Source organism: Panthera pardus, unplaced genomic scaffold (genome assembly GCF_024362965.1).
Source record: "Panthera pardus isolate Hobbes unplaced genomic scaffold, ASM2436296v1 HiC_scaffold_3, whole genome shotgun sequence".
NCBI classification, from domain to species: Eukaryota; Metazoa; Chordata; class Mammalia; order Carnivora; family Felidae; genus Panthera; species Panthera pardus.
In genome coordinates, this window is record NW_026526876.1 from 3,266,550 (window position 1) to 3,293,166 (window position 26,617).

The 26,617-nt window shown below is 38.3% G+C and overlaps 1 protein-coding gene across 13 annotated transcripts in view; it reads right to left on the bottom strand.

Annotated features, from left to right (window-relative positions):
* Nucleotides 1–26,617, bottom strand: part of NCOR1 (nuclear receptor corepressor 1) — a 158,602-nt gene that overhangs the window by 114,756 nt on the left and 17,229 nt on the right. For all 13 annotated transcript variants that reach the window (XM_053893264.1, XM_053893263.1, XM_053893266.1 and 10 more), the window contains exons 2-4: nt 21,483–21,660; nt 11,488–11,624; nt 983–1,175 (exon numbers count right to left, since the gene is read on the bottom strand). In XM_053893264.1, coding sequence (XP_053749239.1) covers nt 983–1,175; nt 11,488–11,624; nt 21,483–21,590 — 438 coding nt within the window. In that variant the 5' untranslated portion in view covers nt 21,591–21,660. The remainder of the gene's footprint in view (nt 1–982; nt 1,176–11,487; nt 11,625–21,482; nt 21,661–26,617) is intronic.

Sequence of the window (26,617 nt, forward strand, 5' to 3'; positions counted from 1 at the left end):
CAAAGAAAAAGTGTGGGTACTTATTTATCTGATATCAGGGTGGAAAGGGCCATTAGCCACAAAGGTAAATAAACATTAGGGAAGAGATATTTGCCAACAAAATGGGAAGGGGGACGGGGATAGCAAAAAGGTTAACACTACACTGTTAAAAGAGTATCAAAAAATTAGTTTATTCTTCCTAAAACAAATATTTATTCAGTACCTACTAAGTGCCAGGTACTTCCCAATCTGCAGATTTAATGGTAAGCAAAATACACAGTTAAAAAAAATAACCTCAACAACAAAATAAGGGCATAATGCACACACATGCATTTCACAAAAGGCAAGAAACAATAAGACAAGAGGAAAAGAGATTTGATCTTAATAGAACCTTCTCATAAATTCACAGTATACTTTGTTGAAAAATGTCACAAAATATAGCTATATATTAAAAGTACGTATTTCTCTCCAACATATAGAACTATACATAATTTTCCTCCGTATTGGCAAGTTTTCTAAAGAAACTACTTTTTACATAAATTATAAGAACAATTTATTTCTCTTTATAAAACCTATAAGCACAGACAAACCTCACCTAAAATGTCTTTTCTCTTATAGAGCAAGTCAATAAACTGCAACTGACTTTAAGGGGATTCTCTTAAATTTAAGTTTAACAAAACTGTGGTTGTCTTAAGAACCACTGACCACATTTTATAGCCCAGCAAGCCAGTACAAAAATGCTTGAGAGTTATTCAATAGCAATGTTTCTTTACAGCAGTCCCCAGATTGTTTTCATTTACCAAAAAGGCAAAAGTACTGACTTTAAAAGGCCGGAGCACTCGGGCTGTGGTTTTCAGTTTTGTTTAACAAAATTTTTACTTTCCCATAGCACTAACCTTTAGAGACTGGCACAATCGGACTTTCTTTTGGGCACTGTGCCCGAATATGGCTAAATAAACATCACAGACCGACAACTCCACAGGGTAAGAGAACAAATATTTACCTTCTTAGCGTCTGCAGAAGACCTCAACCCTTCTGGCAGCGTGTGCACTAAAGGTAAGACCGCAGCACTGACACGCTGGAAATGGGAATCAGAAACCTGTTCCAGACGTGGCCGCTTGGATTCCAGTGAATCATGATCCACTGGGGATGGCCCTGGGTGAAACTGCTCATATCCAGTTCTCCTTTCTTGAGGCCTATTACATAAAAAGAAAAGAAACACTTGAAATGTTTTAAATGATGTACAACTTCCTGCTAACACCCCTGGTTGGACTTTAAAAGAAATGTGAAAATTATGCTTACTTTTAAAGTGAATCCCTGCCCCCCCTTCCTGCACCCCAGAAGAATAGATATAAAGTGCTATTAAACTGCCAATTCTTTTTTTCATTAAGTTATTTTTACTGTTTATTTACTTTTGAGAGAAAGAGCATAAGAAGGAAGGAGCAGACAGAGGGACACACAGAATCCAAAGCAGGCTCCAAGCAATGAGCTGTCAGCACAGGGCCCCACGCGGAGCTCGAACTCAAGAATCGTGACATCATGACCTGAGCTGAAGTTGGACGCTTAACCAACTGAGTCACCCAGGCGCCCCTAAGCTTCTAATTCTAATAGAAGAGTTCCTTCAGGGGAGGTGAGAACGGTAGTGGTAAAGAAGTGAAAGACATAACAAAAGATTTCCATTTGCAGAAACTTTTAAGTTGCTGAAGGATACCCCTAAAATACAATTTTTAAACCTATGGCATAATAACTGAATTTAGTATGATCTAAACCGGAAAAGCGACTACCATTAGGAACCAATAATAAAACAAGCAGGAAACAAATCTCCCAGCAGTTGTACATGGAAACATAAGTGACTTGAGTTGTGAGGTATTATTAAGACAAGTGTCTTGAGTGAAAATGTAACATTGCTTGGAAATTCCGAAATACGGATTCTGTCTAGTTTCTGCAAGTCCGTAAGTGTCCTGCAAGTCACGAATCTGCCTTTGATTCCTTTCAGTGGGGTACTGTACAGAGTACTACGTGTGGGTGTTCATTAATTTCACTTTCCCTTTCCTATAAAAGTATTTACAGAAGCAACACTTTACTTTGTGGGCCAAGCTTTAAACGAACATCTCACAAAATATTTCTCGATGAAAAGGATCACCACTGGCTTTCCTTTTTAGAAGAGATGATGAAATAAACCCTGAGGTCTATAAAATTATTACATTCCAAAAATCTGAATGCTCACTCACGACATAAATCCTATTCCTTTCGTAAAATTCGCAATGACGTCACAAAAACTACTGGAGCAGGAAGACTTAGGAACAAAATGAGGACGGCTGCTTTTGCCGCTTGTATTCAATATGGGACTGGGGGTTCTCATCAGAGCATTAGGCGAGAAAAAGAAATAAAAGGACTCCAAATCTGAAAGGAAGAAACAAAAGTATTTCTATTCAGATGACATGATCCCATAGGTAGAAAAACCGACAGAATCGACCAAGAAAAGTTAATAAGAGTTAATAAATGAATAATGCAAAGCTACAGGATACAAATTCAACACGCAAAAATCAGCTGTATTTCTATATATCAGCAATGAACAGTCTGAAAATGAAATTAAGAAAATAATTCCATTTATAGTAGCATCCAAAAGAATAAAAGCTAGGGATAAATTTGACCAAGGAGGCCCAAGACTTACACAGTGAAAACCACAAAACATTGCGGAAGAAACTAAGGAAAATCTAAATAGTCAGATAAGACAGCCCATGCTCATGTACCGAAAGACTTCATATGGTTAAGATGACAATACGACACAAAGCTATCTATGGATTCAATGTAATTTCTATCCAAATGCCAGTGGCGTGTTTTGGAGAAACAGAAAAACCCACCACAAAATTCATATGGAATCTCAAGGGACCCCCCAAAGAGCCAAAGCAATTTTGGAAGAGAAATACAAAGTTAGAAGAACTCACGCTTCACAATTTCAAAACTTACTATGAACCTACAGTAATCAAGAGTAATCAAGAGTGATACTGCCCTAAGGTTAGACGTACAGACCAAGGGAAGAGAACTGAAAGCCCAGAAATTAACTCACATCAGTGGTCGGTGACTTTTAACAAGTGTGCCAAGACCATTCAAAGAGGAAGAAACAATCTCTTCAACAAATGGTGCAGGGGAATCTGGATCCCCACATGCAAAAGAAAGAGGCTGGACCCTTATCATAGACCACCTACAAAAATCAACTCAAAACAGATTACAGATTTAAAAGATAAGACCTAAAACTCTAAAACTCCTAGGAAAAAAATATAGGGAGAAGTCTTCCCGATGTTGGATTTTGCAATGAATTCTTGGATATCACGCCAAAAGCCCAGGCAACAAAAGAAAGAAGGAAAAAAAAAAAACTGGTAAACTAGGCTTCATCAAAACTATCAAGAGACTGAAAAGAAAACCCACAAAATGGGAGAAATTACCTGCAAACCATGTATTTGATAAGCTTTTAATATCCAGAATATTAATGGCCTTCCCACAACTGAACAATAAAAAGAGAACCTGAAGAAGAAGAAGAAGAAGAAGAAGAAGAAGAAGAAGAAGAAGAAGAAGAAGAAGAAGAGGAGGAGGAGGAGGAGGAGGAGGAGGAGGAGGAGGAGGAAGAGGAGAAAGAAAGAAAGAAAGAAAGAAAGAAAGAAAGAAAGAAAGAAAGAAAGAAAGAAAGAAAGAAAGAAAGAAAGAGGCAAATGATGTGAACAGACATTTCTCCAAAGACATACAAATGACCAACGCACACATGAAAAGATGCTCAACATCATTCGTTATTATGGGAACACAAATCAAAACCAAACTGAGGTACTGTTTGGCTAGACTTGTTTGGAAAAAAAAGAAAAAAAAAGAACAAGTGTTTACAAAGATGCAGAAAAATTAGAACCTTGCACACTACTGCGTGGGAATGTAAAACTGTACAGCCACCGTGGGAAACTTTTGCAGTTCTTCGAAAAGCTAAATATAGACATATGACATATGACACAGCAATTCCACCTAGGTATATAAGGTATATATCCCTAAGTACTGAAAACAGGGACTCAGACACCAAGGTATTGAAAACGGACTCAGATACTTGTACACCAACGTTCAAGCGGCATTACTCACAACTGTCAAAAAGTGGAAACAACCCATGTCCGTTGACAGATAAATGGATGAACAAAATGTGGTATCTACATCCACATTTATATATGGCGCTGTATAGTGGTAATACAGTCCACTATGTGGACTATTATTCTGCCACAAAAAGGAATAAAGTTCTGACACATACACTACAATATGGATAAACCTTAAAACATTACACTAAGTGAAATAAGCCAGATACAAAAGGACAATTACTGTGTGGCTCCGTTTATATGAAGTAATTCAAAGAGGCAAATGCAGAGAGAAAGAAGGTACATTAGAGGTTACCGGGGACTGGGGGAAGAGGAGGAAGGGGGATTATTGCCTAATGGGAACAGAGTTTCTCTTTGGGGCAATGAAAACGTTCTGGAAATAGTGGTGATGGTTACAAAATCCTGTTGTGCACTTAATGCCACTAAACTGGAACATTTAAAAATGGTTAAAATGGTAAATCTGTGTTACATACATTTTACCACAGTAAAAAAGGTCACATGCAAGTTAATTCTTGGAATCATTATTAATAAAGACTAGCCTAGGAAATTCTAGCATATAATTTTATTTTTGAAGCTTAGAACCACTTGAGAGGGTGACCTTTGCTCTTTTTCAACAGTTCACTCTTTTCCCATTCACTCAACTCACTGCACTCGGACTTAACTGACCCATCATTTCATTTTATTACAAGTACTCACCACGCACTAAAGTCAGCAATGACCTCCTAATACTGAAAGCAAAAGAGTATTTTTAGACATACGCTGACCTATCTGCCACATTTTATACTTGACTTACTCCTTCCTTCCTGAAACTCTTCTACCTCTTGGTTTCCAGGACATGATCGGCCCTGGTTGTCAGAGTCTGTTTTCCACAGGGGATCCAAGCACAGATCGGTTTAAAATAGCCCACCTCCGACGATGCTGAGCTTCCTTACACAGTCTTTACTTAAACTGACCTGCTGGAAAACAAACCTGTAGTTCTTTTCTGCTTCTCTCTCACAATTGCCATTTTGCACACACAAAAAGCTTAAGGCTCACCCTTCCTGGACCTTATACTGGAGCACTGTCCCCCAAAGTATAAATGCCTCCAGAGCTCCTTTGACAAGCCAGCAGTTCCCAAATTTCTGCCTTCAACAAAATTGAAGAACTTAAGGCATTAACTAACATTTTCATCTTAGATAAAGAAGTGATTTAAGGCATATACCTCATAACAAACTACTTTTATGAATAAGGTTTCTTGGCACCTTCATCAGAATAAAAAATAAGAACAGAGTACATGGCTGCCTTCATTCTACCAATAAGTGATACTTTGAAAACAGCCATCATCTATCTCATTAATGCATGGATGCATTTCCATGAAATTTTACTTATATTTGACCAATTTGTTTCTCATTTTCGTAAATGATTGCTGCTTTGATCAATCTTACAATATTTCCATCCAGAAGTTTTTTTTAACAGATGTTGGCAAGGATACGGAGAAAGAGGAACCCTCTTGCACTGCTGGTGGAAATGCGAACTGGTGCACTCTGGAAAACAGTGTGGAGGTTCCTCAAAAAGTTAAAAATAGAACTACCCTAAGACCCAGCAATTACACTACAAGGTATTTATCCAAAGGGTATAAAAATGCTGACTCAAAGGGGCGCATGCACCCCAATGTTTATAGCAGCACTCTCAACAATAGCAAATTATGGAAAAAAACCCAATGGCCATCAACTGATGAATGGATGAAGAAGATGTGGTTTATGTACACAATGGAATATTACTTGGTGATAAAAACAAAACAAAACAATGAAATCTTGCTATCTGCAGCAACGTGGATGGAACTGGAGGGTATTATTCTAAACAAAATAAGTCAGAGAAAGACAGATATCACATGATTTCACTCATATGTGGAATTTGAGAAACTTAACAGATGAACATAGGGGAAGGGAAGCAAAAATAAGATAAAAACACAGAGGGAAGCAAACCATAAGAGACCCTTAAATACAGAGAATGAGGGAGGTGGGTGGGGGGGATGGGTTAGATGGATGGTGGGCATTAAGGAGGGCACTTTTCAGGATGAGCACTGGGCATCTTATGTAAGAGATGAATCACTGGGTTCTACTCCTGAAGCCAAGACTACACTGTATGTTAACGAACTTGAGAATAAAAGAAGAAAAAAAAGAAGTTTCTTAAAAGAGAGCATCTTTTAGAAACAGACGTTTTCCCATATTTTTGTTGTTAAATAGAAGTAAGATGGGTTGATCGATAAAGGACTCGGAATAACCAAAGCGACTCACGTGAGGATAAATTTTGTGAAAACAGAAGAATGAACACATGAGCTCCGAGAAAATAAGGAACAGAAAGAGAAGTTTTGTTAAAGACGAGTTTGTTCATACATAGTGTCATTTTAAGTGGATGATGGTACCAAATCACTATGGTATTTAGATTCCGTCAGATAATTTTAAAACTGTATTGCAGCAGTTTTGCCTTAAAATGTCAATACTTTCAATATGGCAAATCATATCCATCTTTTAAAACTTAGGAAACTTCTAAATGTCAACTTAAAAATGTACAATATAGCTTTTCAAAGTTCTTTTAAGAAATATGCAAGCAACAGGTTTGAAGACCACTGTTTCAGTCCTTTTCCTTCCTCTCTCTCCTTCAGAGGCTTCCGCCTCATAGTATCTTCACCTGTTGGGGACCCTCTGGGTTCACCTTTGAACAGCTGCCCTCTCACTTTCCACCCTCCCTTGGATCACAAGCACCGATCTGGACCTTTAAACCCAGATCGGCCCCCGCACATGCAAGATACATCTCCAGCTGGATGTGTCACAGGTACCTCAAGCTTAATTTGCACCAAACTCGAGTTGTCTCACCTTCGTTGCTCTTTCCTTAATCTCTATCACACTGTCACAGCCACGGAACCAACAGCCATCCAACAAGCTGGAAAGCCAGGATTCATCCAGGTCTCCTCCCTCATCTTTGCCAACTGCGAGGACTTGGGAGCCTTCCCTCCTAACTTACTCCAGCCTGTCTTGTCTCTGTTTCACTGTCCTATCTCAGGCTCACACTCTCCATGTTCTCTCTGCCTCCAGTCTATCCACCTCAAATCCACCCTCCACACAGCAGCCAGAGGTAATCTGTCAGACACAAGCATCCAGCGCCAGTTAAAGGCCACGCCCCTCAACGCAGCACTTAGAATGAGGGCCACTGCCGGCCTGCAAGAAAACTGTGTGTGCAACCTGCATAAGCAAAGGCAACCCTCTGGTACACAGGACCTGGCAGACTGCCCGAGCTGGATTTCGGTCCTCGGTTGTCCCCTCCACCTACAAAAGTTAACTTCCAAGTATTACATGTTACCTCTAGTGAATCTGCCTGTGACATTTCCCAAAGCCAGAAGGTACAGTACACCTAGCACTGGAGGAGAGCATACGGCCACCGGTACACAGGACAATTAGGACAGACATCGAGTATACACAGCTCTCTTGCCATCAAGACATCAGGCTATTTCCCATTTCAGTTTGCCCATCCTTTTTACAAGAGCAAAACTATTCATGGATAAACAGGTAAATATCTAATTTCACATTCAAAACTTCAAAAAATTTTAAGTGAACCGTATGAAAATCTTTGTGAAAACAAATACAGTTTTATATTGGAGTCCTGGTGGAGTTAAGCATGAAATCTCCATCTTAAGTGAACATATTTGCCTTTTAAAAACTAACACCCGTGGAAAGGTATAGCCACTTTGGAAACAGTCTAGTAATTTCTCAAACGGCAAACAAACAGAGAACTACCATATGATACAGCAATTCCACTCCTGGGCATATTCCCAAGAGAAAGGAAAATTCATGGTCACATAAAAACTTGTGCATGAGTGCTCCTAGCAGCATTACTCATAACAATCAAAAAGTGAAAACTCAAATATTTATCAATTGATGACTGGACAAATGAGGCATATAAAAAAACAAACATCAGATTTTCATACTAAAAAATCTGTGTACACTCTTAAACTTAAAAGTTCTTACATCTCACGGACTTCCTTGACCTCTTAGTACCATTTTTAAATACCTTTAAAACAAATTAAAGTTTTTAAATGGGCTTTTTACTGTAATATACCTATACCTTATCATTTTAATTTTAAGGAAAAGATAACTCTCGTCAGGGGGAACATGTCATAAAGTTCATAGCTATTCAAAACACATGTAGGATTACATCAGTAGATTTTATTTTTTCCTAGCTATGGAAATTTAGTTCGCCTAAATTTTCAAATGTAGAAGCATGATTTGGCTTCTTCTTTTGTTGCTCAAGGGAAAACCAATGATCTGAATTTTGGTGAATCTTTTATAATATCTGAAACTACCTTAAGCTGTTCTGCAATTTTTTATCTAAATATCCAAATACTCTAATTATGTGGACTAATTTTTCCAATGAAATCTAGAAAATACGACTGATGACATTTTGCCCAGAAATGACTCATATTTTAAGAGTATGGTTTATAAAATGATAGACATTCACTAACCAAAAAAATCCCAGGAACACATAATAAAACAAAGCAGCAAATTGCCCCAAACCCCACCACATGGAAACAATGCTAAAACTGGGTGAATCCTGTACCCAGACATCACTTTATTTTTACATATGGGTAAATGGATATACAGGCAAAAATAAAACTTTAAGTGAAGAATATTTGGTTTGTTTTTATATAGGTATTAGGAGAAAAAAAAATGAAATAAAGCTTAAATTGGAAGGAATTGCTCCTTTACCACAAGAAATTCATTCCTAAAAGATTATTGCTAAAGGATAAGGGGAAAACTATGAAAAGCATTAAGATGGGATTTTTTTTTTTTATAAGCCTAACATTTCCATTTTAGAAGTATCAGATTACTCCAGACACAATCGTCAAGTGCGTACCTTTAAACGTCTCCCAATACCTACAACACCTCTAGATCCTGTAGTTACGTTACTGTTACTTTGTCAAAATTTGCTATTGACGTTCAGTTATGGAACCATAATTCGTCCAGATGTCTCACATGGGCTTTTTACTTAAAACGGTGTGTGGCTTACTACAGTCCTTTTACCATGGCTTCCATTCTTTGGCTGGATTCTATCACCTAAAATTCTTCCAAGAAGTTTAAGTTTTCAGTCTAAGACTGTCCGCCTGTCGCTTTTATTCTTAAACTTGAGTGGTACATAATATTCTTGGATCTCATTTCTTTTCCTCCGAACTTTGTAGCTACTGCTCCCCTATCTTCTATCCTGTAGTTGCTTGAAGCCAGACTTGTTCTTCCCTGTCAAGGATTTCTTTTGCTTCCTGAATTCCTGATTCTTTTACTTACCCTTGAACCGTGATAAATGACCCAAGTTCTGTCCTGATACTGATCATTCTGTGTAATTATCCTTGGAGCAAAATATGCCCTATCCATCTACAGAGTTCTTCCTTCACTTTAAAATTATCAATTATTACTTCCTTTCCTTGACAGGTTTTCCACCTCAGAAACACACATTCTCATGAAATTTTGGATGGTTTGAATTTATCAACCGCTTTATAATTGCTTTAATTCTATTCTTTTCTTCTGCATCCACTCTGATTGTCTCTGGACTTTCTCACATGACAAAGGTCTAACTTTTAGCCACAGCTGTTTTATTCCTTGCTTTTTTATATTTTATATACTGAATTTATAATGGCGGGCCTGGGGGAGCTGGAATGTCCAATCTTTCATTTTATCTAATTGGGTTGTCTTGTACTGTTGTCAAATATCTTCTTTTTAAAAGGTTTTAAGTTCGCCTACAGTGTATAGCAATTAGGGGGCAATTTCTTCATTGTTTTGTCTTCTTACACACCGGGCGCTTTGTTTTTGACACTCTGTATTGCCTTCTTTAATTTTCTCTTCCAGGAATACCTTTGCCCTGTCCATGGCTTCATTACCCTCCTGCTTAGGGATGTCACATGCAGCCCTACCCAGACTTTGTCTTCGCTATAAAATGGTATGCGTGCCTTTTCCTTGCTCATCCACTTTGCTTGGCATTTGTCTGCAGACAGGGGACTGGCGTTGGCTTTCTACATGCTTTTCTATAGCTGAGGGAATAGGGAAATGGGGCAAAGGAGAAGAAAACTTGGTTGGGGCTATGTTGCCTTTCTCGAGGATCCTGGCCCGCCCTACAAGCCAGATGCGTAAACCAGTCCTGAGGGCTTCAGCTCATCACTTTGGAAAATGGCACACCGTGCCCGCCCCTCCTGCGAGATGGCGCAAGAGGGGTTCCCAAGCAAACAGTTCACTACCACTACACCCTAACTATTCACATTTTCTCAAATTAGGGAGTATTTCCGAGAAATCTTAGGATTTTATTGACCCTCCTTCTTTCTTCAACACTGCTTCTTTGAGAGGAGAAGTAGGAACTAGGTGCAAGATTCCTCTAATTCCTTCCTTAAATGCCATTTTCCCAAGTTTATGGCAGTGGCTGGTATGCCTTTCCTGCTTTATACAGGGTGGGTTCTAGCCACTTTTCGAAAAGCTATTTTTATGTATTTGCTAGATATGACGGAGGAGAGTGGTCTGAATTCCCTCCACAACCTTCACCAAGGAACGTATTTTATAACAATTTTAAACACAGCCAAATAATTTCACCCCTTTTATCATCTTAAAACCTAAACAGTAAACATATCTTTATAATAGGAAATCAGGTTCTTTACAAAATTGCTAAAACAAGAAAGGCAGAAAGGCAATTTAATAAAAAGTAGTTATTATACTTTAGATTAAGAGTGAAAATGGCACAAGAGAGCAGAGATGGTAAGGGACACTGCGGAAGTGAGAGCCTTCCGTGAACAGGCCAACATCACCTGATCCCAGACTATCCTTTGAGGACAATCTCATTACTAGTCTCATTATTACAGGTGAGAAAACTAAGGCTTAAAGAATCTAAATCAGGAATTTGCAACCCTCGTTGCAAATGAGAATGACCTGGGAAACTCTAGACCCACACGAACGCCTGGGCCCAATCCCAGGAACGGATTTAATAATTCTGAGATGGGGCGTGGGCATCAAGTTTAAAAACCAAGGTGCTTCTAAAATGCCGCCGAAACCGAAAACACCAGTTTACACATATGACCAAGGCCATAAGCTGACCAGAATGCAAACCTAGTCCACCAGACTTCCCACTACACAGCACCAACTGTGAACTCTGGAAACAAGTTTGAGGAGTTTTTTTTTAACTATTATGATAACTACTCCAAAAGATCATCAGATATAAAAGAGCCCAATATATAAATAAGTGACCACTCGCAGCTTGGTTAATAAAATTATCGAGGAAAAGTAACGTTAAATTTAATGGCACACTTATGAAGGGAGTATACACACACCACAGAAGGTGCATCCTAGACGGAAACACAAAAGAACCCCATTACCTGTCAGAACCTGGGTGAAATTCTGAGAGCAAGGAAGGTCGTCTGCGAAGCTGCTGTTGCTGCTGCTGCTGCTGCAAGAGCTGTGACGCCTGGCTGACTTCAAGATGAGAAGAACGATAATCAGGGACTGCAAATTCCTAACAGGGAAATAATCATAAATTAATTATTAGCCAAAAATTGAAAAGCATCGTGAAATTAAACCAAGTATCAATCAATACACAGAGGCAGTGACGGGCTGCTAAGTGTGGAAAGAAGCAGCAATGATGATTTCAGTCCTTCACTGATCTAATTTTTCCTCTTAAACCTAACCATCAACATTTTAACCGAGTATCGTTCAGAAGAATTCAAAATGAAATTGTGTGTTCAGTCTACATTTCCCTCATTCTACTGGAACATGCATTATAAGTAACTCCCACTCCAGATTACTCAAATAGTAAGATCTCAAACTCATGTGTTCAATATGAAATCTTAAAAATCATTCCAAATTAAATTCAAAATCAGTAAGCTAGCAGGGCCACAAAAGCCATTCGGTTAAATCCATGAAAATTTACAAACGAAGAGACCTAAGTCCAGAGATTCAATCTGCTAGGTAAGAGTAACACTCTCCATCATTCTAGGTGGGTGCTTTTATGTTTATTTTCCTACTTTTGACTCTTTGTTGAAAAAACAAAACCTTCTTTTCAAAAGTAGTCCGTTAATGCTAACAATCATAAACAGGCATTTATACCCAGAAATGCCAAATAACCCAGGAATGCCACTCCTAGGTATATACACAAGGTATATGTCCATACACAAAACTTTGTACACAAATTTTCAAAGTAGTGTTATTCACAACAGCCAAAAACCAGAAGGAATCCAAATGCCCAGTGACTCATGAATGGATCAACAAAATGTGGTATATCTATACTGTGGGATATTATTCAATCATAAAAAAGACTGAAGTACTAACGATATACGCTACAACCTAGATGAACCTAGAAAACATAATACTATGTTAAATACAAACAGACATAAAAGGGCACATATTTTGTGATTCTGTTTATATAAAATGTCTGTAAGAAACAAATCAATAGAGACAGAAAGTAGATTAGTGGTTGCCAGGGGATGGAGGGAAGGGGGGAATTGGGATTAACTACTATGAGGTATAGGTTTCATTTCATTCCAAGTTCTGGAATTAGGTAACAGTAATGGATGCCCAACATTTGTGAATATACTAAAAGATATTATATACTTTAAAATGGTTTTATGTTATATGAATTATATGTCAACAAAAATTTTTAATCATAAACATAAAATTGAGCTGCCCATACTGAAACATGGAATAAATAAGAGGCCTAGAGCCCTTTGCTATAAACAGATAATAGTAAAACATAATTCATACAGTCTAAGAAAAAATATCGGATACAAAGTTGAAAACATAACCAAGAAACACTATAAACACTGAAAAAAAGTCAAAGCCACTTAAAAAAAAAAAAAGCACCAGGGCATCTGGGTGGCTCGGTCAGTTAAGCACCTGACTTCGGCTCAGGTCATGATCTCATGGTTCATGAGTTCGAGCCGTGAACTATGCTGTCAGCAAAGAGCCTGCTTCAGATCCTCTGTCTCTCTCTCTCTCTCTCTCTCTCTCTCTGCCCCTCTCCCACTTAATACCCGCGCAATCTCTCTCAAAAATAAACATTTAAAAAAAATAAAAAATTTAAAAAGAACCAAAACTCACTCAGAAAAGAATTTACAAAGAAATAGATAAAAGACTGAGTACAAGTACAAAACACACGAAAGTATAAATGATATCCTCAAATAGCAATCAAAGAAATTAAAAGGTTGATCAGTAGAATTAATAGAACAGGTGAAGAGCAAATTAAAGTGAAGACAGAACAGAGAAATTCTCTCAGACAACAGTGAAGCATATATAGATATAGCATATAAAGATATAGAAATTAGAGAAGTTAAAAATGGCAGCTAGAGTAAAAAGCTCAACATTCAGTATCTACCGGTGAGAGGCAATATTCTAGGAAATAAAAGGACAGCATTTCTCAGAAGTTAAAAAGACAAAGCCTTCGGATTAAAAAGGGCTTAAGAGAAAAGCTGGACATATTGTAAAAATTAATCCATCACACTGGATGGACACATCAAAAATTTCAGAAAAGTGAGAATAAAGAGAAAATTTTACTAGATATCATAAGGTCCTTAAAAAAAGGTTTCCTACAAAGTAACAAGGATCATAATAAAAACAGGTTTCTCATCAGCAACACTGTATAGAAGGAAACAGACAAACAACATATTCCAAGTTCAAAGGAAAATAACTCAGAACCTACAAATTCAATAACCACACCCTCTCAAATTTTAGGACTACAAACTTTTCAGAATTCAAGAACTCGGAAAATTTACCAACCACAGCCTCTCTCTGAAAGAATTTCTAAAGGATGTATCCAGCAGGACAAAGTAAGAGTAAGGAGTAAACTAAAACAGTGCACTTGGATTCCAGCTATGAGCAGGTTACTGTCCAGAATTACATTCCCATAGTAAACAGCCAAAAAAGTGGGCAAAATACAGTGACTGTTCTCAGACATCAGAAAACAGACTGCACAGGACTCAATCTCTGAGAAAAATCACACAAATGAGGTTAAGTCCTACAGTACTCCAGACTTTTCTGCCTAAAGGCAATTTCCAAATTGTGTCCCTGGGAAGGGAACCCAAACAGTGTTCTGTAATCTTGTTCACTGAAGAAGCAACCATACTAGTTTGGTAAAGCCATGTGGACAGGATTTCTGGAGACTTTCTATGAGAAGACAGTTAAACAGAGAAAGACTTCCTGAAATGTGAATCTGGGTCCTCCTAAGTCTTTGGATGAATTCCAATCTGTAAAGGCACAGGGGAGAACATAGACCAGTCTCAAACAACTCTGGTTGTTCTTAGAATAAACAGGAGAAACTATAAAACACACACTTCCCAGAGCACACGTGGGGCCAGAACTCATTCGCGTTTCCTCCAGCCAAAGGGAAGAAACTTCAATGAATACATGAAATGATCACTAGGTATCCCAGGACGAGTAAGACCTAGAATAAAGACTACTCTCGACTTGCCCTTAAAGAGTTTAAAAATAAACTTCAAAAAGTAATTTAACTGGACACCAGAAGGCATTCAACTTTCTTTAAAGGAATACAACAAAAGCCACTCATAAAGTGTATACACTTCACAATGTTCATATTCCATTCAAAAATGAAAAATCCAATGTCTGTAACGAAAATCTCACTGGATGAAATTAACGCTTAGCTGGAACCCCAGAAGGAAAAAAAAAAAAAAAAAAAAAAACAAACCACTGAACATGAAGTCATCATAAAACTAAGCAAACTGATAAAAATAAATAAAATAAAATAAAATAAAATAAAATAAAATAAAATAAAATAAAATAAAATAAAATAAAATAAAAAAAATAAAATAAAATAAAATAAAATAAAATAAAATAAAATAAAATAAAATAAAATAAAATAAAATGAATAGAGGTCCAGTGACCTGTAGGATAATACAAAACACAAGTCATTTGTGTTTCAGAACAAAACTAGGGGGAAAGTACACACAAAAAAATGTATCTGAAGAAATAATGGCTGAAAACTGCCAAATTTTATGAAAATTATAAATCCACAGAAGCATGAAGTTCAGTGACTGTCAATACTTGTATATAAAGATAAGAATGACCGAAGGTCAGAAAACCACATAAGCCAGAACACAACAAATGGCATCTATTAAAGTGCTAAAAGAAAATAACGGTCAGCGTGCCTGGCTCAGTCGGTTAAGCATCTGACTTCAGCTCAGGCCATGATCTCACAACTCAGGAGTTGGAGCCCCGCATGGGGCTCTCTGCTCTCAGCGCGGAGCCTGCCTTGGATCCTCTGTCTCCCTCTCTCTCTGTCCTTCCCTCACTGGCACTCTGTCTCTCTCAAAAATAAATAAACATTAAGAAAAAGAAAAGAGGGGCACCTGGGTGGCTCAGTTGGTTAAACGTCCAACTTTGGCTCAGGTCACGATCTCACAGTTTGTGAGTTCAAGCCCCACGTTGCACTCTATGCTGATAGCTCAGAGCCTGGAGCCTGCTTCAGATTCTGCGTCTCCCTCTCTCTCTGCCCCTCCCCTGCTCACATTCTGTCTCTCCCTCTCAAAAATAAATATTAAAAAAAAATTTTTTTTAAACAAAAGAAAAAGAACTGTCAACTTAGAATTCTGTATCCAGTAAAAATAGTCTTTAAAAATAAAGTTGAGGGACACCTGGATGGCTCCGTCAGTTGAGCTTCAGACTCTACTCCTGATTTCCACTGAGGTTATGATCACAGGGTCGTGGGATCAAGCCCTGTGGCAGACTCCGTGCTGAGCATGGAGACTGTTTAACATTTTCTTTCTCTCCCCCTGCCCCCCTCCCCCATTCACACACACTCATGCTCTCTAAAAAAATTAAAATAAAATAAAATAAATAAAACTGAAATAAACTTTTTCAAATAAATAAAAGTTGAGAGTTCACTGCCAAAAGACACGCGCTAAGAGAAATGACCTTCTTTAGACAAAAAGAAAATAGCATCAAAAGGAAACTGAATATATACAAAGAAGTGAAAGATGCCAGAAATGTTATATATGTGGGCAGTTAGAGAAGGAACAAAATAATGAGGAGAAATCAAGAAAATAGAAAAAAAAAAAAACAGTAAAAATGGATGAAACCAAAGTTAGTTATTCTCAGAAAAGGATCGATTAAATTGAGAAACCTCAAGGCTAGACTAATAAAGAAAAAAAAGTAGGGAAAAATACTTATCAACATGAGGAATGACATCACAACAGATCTCAAAGACACTGAAAAGATAACAGGAATATTATGACACCTTAATATAATTGAATATATTGAACAACAAAACTTACCCAAACTGACTCAACAAAAAATAAAGAATGTGAATTATAACTATTAAAGAAATTGAATGCATAATTTCAATTCTCCCCACAAAGAAAATTCTAGGCCCTGATGACTTCGGTGATAAATTCTATCAAATTTCTTAGGAAGAAAAAATACTAATCCTAAGAAAATACAGGGAGAGGGAACACTTCCCAAGCTTTTCATTGAAGTATAATCAGCATATAATGTTATGTTAGTTTCAGGTGCACACATATTGATTTGACAATTCTAGACATTACTCAATCAATGCTCCCCAAGATAAGTGTAGCTACCAGCTGCTAACAACATCCCTAATGGTGAAAGACTGAGTGCCTTCCTCTTAAGATCAGAAATAAGTCAAGGATATTTACTCTCACCTCTTCTATTCAACACTGTACTAGCAATTAAAGCCAGTATAATAAGAAAGAAAGGGAAAAGCATCCAAAGGTACAAGCAAAACTGTCTACTCTCAGATTACAGGATCATCTACATAGTAAATCTTATGAAATCTATTAAAAAGCAGCTAGAAGTAACAAGTAAGGTTGCAGGATACAGGGTCAAATATACATGGTAGCAATGAACTGAAAACTAAATTCAAAAAAGCAATATATTTACAAATGCATCAAAAGTATGAAATATTTAGGAACAAATGTGACAACAGATGTACATGACCTATGCACTGAAAACTACAAAACATTACCGAGAAAAATTAATGAAGACCTAAATAGATGGAGAATTATATCATGTTCATGGACCAGAAAAATCAAAGTGGTTGAGATGTCAGTTCTCTCCCAAATTTATCTCTAGACTCAATACAAATCTAATCAAAACCCTAGAGGGGTGCCTGGGTGGCTCATTCGGTAAAACATCCGACTCTTGGTTTCAGCTCAGGTCATGATCTCCCGGCTCGTGAGTTTGATCCCTGCAGTAGACTCTGGAGCGGCCAGCAAGGAGCCTGCATGGGATTCTCTATCTCCCTCTTTCTCTGCCTCTCCCCTACTCGCTCTCCCTCTCTCAAAATAAATAAATAAACTAAAAAAAAAATTTTTAAACAGAAAACCCAGCGAGCGTTTCTGTAGAAACTCGCAAGGTGCTTCGAAAATGTACGCTCTCAAAATAAATAAACTAAAAAAAAAAAAAAATCCACTAAAATGTATACAGAGGGGCACCAGGGTGGCTCAATCGGTTAAGCCTCCAACTCTTGATCTCAGCTTAGGTCATGATGTCCTGGTTTGTGAGTCTGAGCCCTGAGTCAGGCTCTGCGCTGACAGCACGGAGCCTGCTTGGGATTTTCTCTCCCTCTTTGCCCCTCCCCCAATTATGTGCAAGCACACACGTGTGCTCTCTCTCTCTCTCAACATAAATAAACATTTCAAAAATAAAAAATAAAAATTAATAAAATGTATATAGAAATGGCAAGAATTAAAATATTCAGAACAGTAATTCAGAAAAGAATCACTATTCAATTTCAACTTTACTATAAAGTTATAATAATCAAGACGGTGTGAAGAGCTTTATTAAAAGACGACATGTTGGGGGCACCTGGGTGGCTCAACTGGTTAAGCCTCCAACTCTTGATCTCAGGTCAGGTCATGACCTCATGGTTCAAAACTTCAAGCCCCACATCGGGCTCTGTGCTGACAATACAGAGCCTGCTGAAGATTCTCTCTCTCCCTCTCTCTGTCTCTCCCCTGCTCTTTCTCTCTCAAAAAATAATAAACATTAAGGGAAAAAAAAAAAGACATGTTTGTTTACACAGAAAATCACATAGGTGTGAGGTAAAGATACACAAAATACATCAATAGAATAGTACAGAGAGACCAGAAATACACTTGCACGTATATGATCAACTGATTTTCAATGAAAGTGCCAAAACCATTCAGAGGAGTAAGAAGAAACTTGTTGTTTTTTTAAAGTTTATTCATTTATTTTGAGAGACAGAGAGTGCCTGCAAGTAGGGGAGGGAGGGAGGGAGGGAGGGAGGGAGGGAGGGAGAGAGGGAGGGAGAGACAGAGAGAGAGAGAGGGAGAGAATATCTCAGGCAGGCAGGCTCTGCCTGTCAGCTCAGAGCCAACTCCAGGCTCCATCTCAGGAATGGTGAGATCGTGACCTGAGCCAAAATCAAGAGTTGGACCGAATGAGCCACCCAGGCGCCCCAAGAAAAATCTTTTCAACAAATGGTTTCTAGAACAAGCGAATAAACAAGAACCTCAACCATTACCTCACACCATAAACAAAATTTAATTCAAAATAGGTGACAGACTATGTAAAACAGGAGTATAAAAACTTAAGAGGAGAAAACCTTAGTGATCTGGAGTTTGGCAAAATTCTTAAAGATAACACTTAAAAAGCAAGAAATATTAAAGACAAAAATTAATAAATTGGACTTGATAAAAATTATAAAGATAAGCTGTCCAACAATACTGTTACAAAAATAAGGCAATACTTTATATAATCTAGATAAAACACAAAGATACATGTTTTCTAAATAATTTTATTTATAATAGCCAAAACTGGAATAGGTAACTAGATAAACAAATTGTGATATATCCATAGGCAGCAATAAACAGAAATTAACTACTCAGATGCACCAGAACTTGAAGAAATCTCAAAAACATTATGGGAAGCAAAAGAAGCCACAGATAAAAGAGTTCATGTAAAATTCAAAACAAATATAATCTGTTATGACAAAAAGCAGAACAGTGGTTTCCTAGGAGCTGAGTTTGTGGAAAGTACAGGAGAAGGACTAATCTGGATGGGGCACCTGGGAAACTTTATGGGGTGACAGAAATACATCTTCACTTTAGTGGCGGTTTTATGGGTGTATGAATCTGTCAAAACGTATACATATAAGAAAATTGTATTATGTATCAATTAAACCTTAAAGTTGATTTAAAAAAATAAAAACAGGGGCGCCTGGGTGGCTCAGTCGGTTAAGCATCCGACTTCGGCTCAGGTCATGATCTCACAGATCATGAGTTCAAGCCCCGCGTCGGGCTCTGTGCTGACAGCCTGGAGCCTGGAGACGGTTTCAGATTCTGTGTCTCCCTCACTCTCTGCCCCTCCCCCACTCATACTCTGTCTTTCTCTGTCTCAAAAAATAAGCATTAAAAAAAAAAAAAAATTTTTTTTAATAAAAACAAAAAAGAAGCAAACTAGGAAATCAGTATTCAGACAAAGACTATGGGTTGAGGGAAAACAATGCAACCAAAATTCAATACCCAATGAGGATTAAAACTCTCAATCTAGCAATAGAAAGCAACTTCTTTAACTGAAAAAGGACATCTACAGGGGCACCTGCGTGGTTCAGTCAGTTGAGTGTCCAACTCTTGATTTCAGCTCAAGTCATAATCTCACCGTTTGTGGAACAGAGCCTCATATTGGGCTCTGGGCTGACAGTGTGGAGTCTGCTTGGGATTCTCCCTCCCCCTCTCTCTGCCCTTACCCCACTCATGCGGAAGCTCTCCCTCTCTCTCAAAATGAATACATTAAAAAAAAAAAAATGTTTTAAGGGCATCTACAAAAATATGCAACTAACATACTTAATATTTAAAAATTGAGAGGCACCTGGGTGGCTCAGTTGGTTAAGCGGCCGACTTCAGCTCAGGTCATGATCTCACAGCTCTTGAGTTTGAATCCCACATCGAGCTCTATGCTGACAGCTTGGAACCTAGAGCCTACTTAGGATTCTGTGTCTCCCTCTCTCTGCCCCTCCCCCGCTTGTGTGCTCACGCTCTCTCTCTCTCTCTCTTAAAATAAGTAAACTTTAAAAAAAAAGACTGCTTGAAAAAATATATATTTATCAAATTAAATGTTTATAAATAAATATATTGATTGATTGATTTGAAGGAGAGAGCTAATCCCAAGCTGGCTCTGTGCTAACAGTGAGATCGTGACCTGAGCCGAAATCAAGAGTTGGATGCTTAACCAACTGAGCCACACCCAGGCACCCCAAATTTGCTTTTCCTCTGAGATGACCATTTCACCCCTTCCCTTCCTCTTTTTCTTCAACCCTTACGTTCCTGTCCCAGCCTGCTCTGAGCTAATAATTTCTTCTCATATTTTATTTTTCACAAGTGAATCAGCATACAAACTCTTTCATCTTCCTACCATCAGCCTCTCAAGAAGGTGCAGGCCCTATCCTGGCCATCGCTCAAGAGATGCCAAGTTATCTGGCCAGCTTAATACTAAACCAGAACTTGTAGCAATAAAATAGGGTTTCTTAACCTGGAAACCCTAAACAACTGATATTTTTCTTTTTTTTTTCAACTTTTTTTTTTTTTTTTTTTTTTTTTTTTTGGGACAGAGAGAGACAGAGCATGAACGGGGGAGGGGCAGAGAGAGAGGGAGACACAGAATCGGAAGCAGGCTCCAGGCTCCGAGCCGTCAGCCCAGAGCCTGACTCGGGGCTCGAACTCACGGAACGCGAGATCGTGACCTGGCTGAAGTCGGACGCTTAACCGACTGCGCCACCCAGGCGCCCCAACAACTGATATTTTTCTAACAACAACTCCTACAAACGAAAACAAAGACATGGGGGTGGGGGGGGGCGCGCCTGGGTGGCTCACTCAGGTAAGCATCTGACTCCAGCTCAGGTCACGATCTCTCAGTTCATGAGTTTGAGCCCTGCATCCAGCTCTGTGCTGACAGCTCAGAGCCTGGAGCCTGCTTCCGATTCTGTCTCCCTCTCTCTTTGCCCCTCCCCCATTCACACTCTGTCTCTCTCTCTCTCTCTCTCTCTCTCTCAAAAACTAAATAAACATAAAAAAAAATTTTTTTTAAAAAAAGAAAAAAGAAAACAAAAGACATGGTCACTAGCTGCAATCTGGCATAAAGCCAGACTAAGACAAAGATAATTAATCCCCAACCTTGGGTTCCTCATCTTTGAGAACGGTTCTTGCCATTTAAAATATACAGTTATAACAATCGCATTTGGTTTCTGACCAACAAATGCATTAAACAGGAAAAGGAAAGAAAGCGCCAGCGGGCGCGCGCGCGCGCGCACACACACACACACACACACACACACACACACACCCGCGCGTGCCTCTACTTAGGCAAGTACATAGTAGTTGATCCTTACCTGCTGGTGACGCGTGCTGGGAAACGTGTACTGAACAGAGTGAGGAGGATAACGACTTTGTTCTGTGCTGAATGCTCCTTGGTTGGGAGGATAACCTGAACTTGACATTATCAGTAAAGAAGTCCTCACCAGGCTGTGAGATCAAGTCCAACAAACAATCATGTTTCTAGGAAACCACCTAAACAAGATGGGAAAAAATAGAATTGATAAGAACTAAAGCACCAGGTGTACTTCTAATAAATTATAACTATAGCTATATAAATAAAACCACAATTACCAGTAAAAGCTTTCTCTCATGTATTTACTTAATATAATAGAAATTATTGAGGTTTGAAAAACATTAGTGGGTCTTTTCCTGTACACTTAAAAAAGCATTAATATATCACAAATAATAATATCAGTAGCTATATAAAGTAATACAATGTATATAAAATCTCAGCATGGAACCTGGCACATTGCAAATGCTCATTACATGTCCTTTTTTTTTTTTTTTTTTTTTTTTTTTTTTGATAAATGAGAATCAAATGTTATATATTGTAGAAACAAAAACCTATGGTTGTAAATGTTGGGGTTGTGAAAAGTCAATTGTTAAAAAGATTCAAGATTATTTCCAAGGTAAGCATTGGTGCAGAGGAAATACTGTCTTTATTAAATAATTCCACCCGCAAAACGGCCTAAGACAACAGTGAGGATGAGAAAGTATTCAAGGAAGAACACAGTGAACTCATCACTTCCAGGAAAACAACTGCCAGCATTTATGAAAATTGGGATTTTGGAAAAACTTGTACTTGCTTCCGTGAGCTTGACGGCTTCCCCACATTTAAAGACTTTTCTGGCAAGACTGGTGGTGATAGTAACAAGTGTGAGTTTTTGAGATGTTACATAATAAAATAAGTCAACATCTGAAATGTCTATATAACTCAATGAATCAATATTTTTCCAAATGACCAATATAGAATGTGACTAAATTATTCATGAGTGCAATATTTATTTAAAGTGCAAGACATTTTACTACAAATAAAGTACAAGACAACCCAATAAATGTTTAACGTGATAGAATATGAAAAGTTCATTGATGTGGCTTCAGATTCTACACAGCAATGAACCTTTAAAAAAACTGTCACTTATCTGGTTTGGGTATGGTATCAAAGAGTATCTACAATTATCTAAAAAGGCTATTAAGGGGTGCCTGGGTGGCTCAGTTGGTTAAGAGTCTGACTCTTGATTTCTCAGGTCATGGTCTCACAGATCGTGAGTTTGAACCCCACATCGAGCATGCTGCTGTCAGCGTGGGCTTGCTTGGATCCTCTGTCCCCCTCTCTCTGCCTCTCCCCTGCTTGTGCACTTGTGCGCTCTCTCGCTCTCTCTCTCGCTCTCTCTCTCCTCTCTCAAAACTCAGCATTAAAAAAAATAAAATAAAAAGGCTATTAAAATCCTCTCTCTTCCCAAATACTGCATGAGATTAGCTTTTCTTTATAAACTTCAATCAAAACAAAATTGCAAGACTTAATGCAGAGCAGATATGAGAACAAAACTATCTTTTTAAGCCAGACATCAGAGGTTTGCAAAAATGTAAAACAATGCCACTCTTCTTATCAAATTTTGTTTTTATTCCAGAAAACAGTTACTTATCATAAAAATGTTATTTATCTAGGGGCGCCTGGGTGGCTCAGTTGGTTAAGCCTCCGACTTCGGCTCCGGTCATGATCTCAAGGTTCATGGGTCCAAGCCCCGCATGGGCTCTCTGCTGAAAGCTCAGAGCCTGGAGCCTGCTTCAGATTCTGTGTCTCCCTCTCTCTCTGCCCCTCCCTGTTCACGCTCTGTCTCTCTGTCTCTCAAAAATAAATAAACGTAAAAAAAAAAAAAAAAAAATTTAATGTTACTTATCTTAGCATATGGTGAGTTTATAGTATTTTTACATGAACTAGTATCTTTAAAATGGCCATTTTAATATCTAATATGGTAAATATCAACATATATAACCCACAGAAGCAAAAGCTATTTGGAGTCCTAAGTTAACTTTAAGAGTATAAAGGAGTCTTGAGATCAAAAAGTTTGACGACCACTCACCTAGAGAATTAAATCATCTTTAGATTGACTAGCATTAGTGACCCAGAGTGGCCAGCCACACCCAGATCCATGCATACACTGCCTCTAGAGACTGTGAACCTGGTTAATGTGAGATTTTGACACCATGTTTATATCAAGTGAACTCCCCTAGTGGACAAGGGATGTACCAATTAGATCCCTCTCCAAGAATGTGGAATTGAGAATGTCAGCTGCAGGGAACTGAGTTGCAAAGTGGCCAGAGTAGGAGTCAAGGTGAGCCAAAGCATGTGCCAGAGAAGTTAGGGAGGGAGCAGAGAAGGCCAGTCTCGACAAAGACTAGAGTAGATTTGCAGAGACAAGAGAGCCAAGAGACCTTGCAGGCCCTGGAGACACAGTAGCAATTGCCTTGGCTCCTGACTCTCTTTGCTCCAGGGTCAGTCCCCGTAAGAAAGTATTGTACATCTTTCCTTTGCCCTTAAACTACCTACATGGTCTTATATAAGGCCTCCTTTACTTAATATAGATGGGAGTAGGTTTTTATTGCTTAGAATTGCCAGAGCTCAAGTTAAGTCCCAAAATAACTATACAAACTTTGGAAAAAACCCAAATGTCATGTCCATCCATCAAATGACGAATGGACGAATAAAATCAGGTATATCCATACCAGGGAACATTAATCCACCAAGAAAAGAATCAACTACTGTAACACACTCTAACTTGGACCAACCCTGAAAACATCGTGCTAAGTAAAAGAAGCCAATCATAAAAGTCCACACTTTGTGTGATTCCTTTCAGACTGGAGTCCAGAACAGGCAAATCTATATGACAGAAAGTAGATTAATGGCTGCTTAGGGATGGCAGGACGGGGACAGAGGGATAGCAAGTGATGGGCAAAGTGCATGGGATTTCTTTTGTTTTTACTGCAGGAGAATATACATAAAATGTACCATTCTGGCCATTTTTAAGTGTACGACTGCGTAGCATCATGTACATTCACACTGTTGTACAACTCTCACCGCCACCCGTCTCCAGAACTTTCATCTTCCCCAACTGAAACTCTACATCCATTAAACACCAGCTCCCCATTTCTCCTCCCCTCAGTCCCTGGCAACCACGCTTCTAGTTTCTGTCTCCAGGACTTCCACTACTCCAGGAACCTCACGTCAGTGGAATCAAACAGCATCTGTCCTTCCATGACTGGACAATTTCACTTAGCACAATGTCTCCAAGGTTTATCCATGTGGTAGCATGTATCAAAATTAACTACATTTTTAAGGCTGAATAATATACGACTGTATTGGGAGTTTCTTTTTGAGGTGATAAAAATGTCCTAAAATTGACTGTATCATATCTCTAAATACACCAAAAACCACTGAATCGGATACTTTAAATGGATGAATTGCATGGTACACAAATTTTTATCTTAACAAAGTTGCTTTGAAAAAACCACCAAGCCAAAAACAAACAAAACTACCCAAAGCAACCACGAAATTTAAAAATGATTGTGCGGAAAAAAAAAAAAATGATTGTGCGGGGTCGGGGGGGGGGGGCGCACGTGGGCGGCTCAGTCGGTTACATCTGACTCTTGATTTTGGCTCAGGTCATGATCTCATGGTTCATGGGATCAAGCCCCGCATCAGGCTCTGCGCTGGCAGTGCAGGGCCTGCTTGGGATTCTCTCTCTCCCTCTCTCTCTCTCTCTGCCCCTCCCCTGTTCACTTGCTCTCTCAAAATAAATAAATTTTTTTTTTAAAAAATGATTGTGCAGGGGCGCCTGGCTGGCTCAGTCAGAAGAGTATGCAACTCTTGATCTCCAGGTCATGAACTCGAGCCCCACTTTGGGTAGAGAGATTTAAAAAAAAAAAAAAAAAAAACCTTTAAAAAAAAATTTTTTTTTTTTAACGTTTATTTATTTTTGAGACAGAGAGAGACAGAGCATGAACAGGGGAGGGTCAGAGAGAGGGAGACACAGAATCCGAAACAGGCTCCAGGCTCTGAGCTGTCAGCACAGAGCCCGACGCGGGGCTCGAACTCACGGACCGCGAGATCATGACCTGAGCCAACGTCGGATGCTTAACCGACCGAGCCACCCAGGCGCCCCAAAAATGTTTTTTTAATAAAAGAAAAATGATAGTATAGCAGTCCAAATTAACATGCCACATTTCACAGATTCTAATAACCACATGTGTCCACATCTTAAGAACTCTAAAGTCAGGGCACCTGGGTGGCTCAGTCAATTAAGCATCTAACTCTTGATTTCGGCTCAAGTCATGATCTTACAGTTTATGAATTCAAGACCCACTTTCAGGGCAGAGCCTGCTTGGGATTCTCTGTCTTCCTCTCTCTTTGCCCCTCCCCTGTTTGTACTCTCTCTCAAAAATAAACATAAAAAAAAAACAACTTTAAACTCAATATGCATCCTACAATCAATGGCATTATATGATCTAATTAGCAGCACTTTTTCTTTAATCTTCGAGGTAAATAACATACACAAAGACATCTTTTTAATGAGATACAGTATTAGAGAGTTACTGCAGCCAGTAAGTCTTCGGTTTCTGCCTAAATTTTCCCCTGGAGACTTCACATCACAGAAATTACTATTTGCTTATTTTCATTTTAATCTGTTCACCAACTCTTAGGATAAAGAAAAAAAGTTAAGGACACTAATATTATAGTGATTTACAATCTAAGGCCCTTTAAAAACCAGGTAACATTTACAGTACTTTCAAAAAGCCTGAAAGAAATACATATATAAAGACAGAGAAGGACATCCTTAGCACAACCCCAAAAGCACAAACAAGAAGACAGGTATCTTAGCCTTATAAAATATATTTTTTTTATTTTTCTGTACAGTAAAGACACCTTAAAACAAACTACGAACTAGAAAAAATAAAACAGCAAAATTTTGATGTAACAAATATATATATATTTCTTACAAATCAATAAGAAAAAAATGATCACAATGGAAATATAAGACATGACAGAAATATGGGATTAACAAAGGAAAAAATTAATGAAGTCAACTTCATCAATAATCACAGAAAAATAAAATCATTCTTTCCACAGAAATTGGCAAAATATTACAAA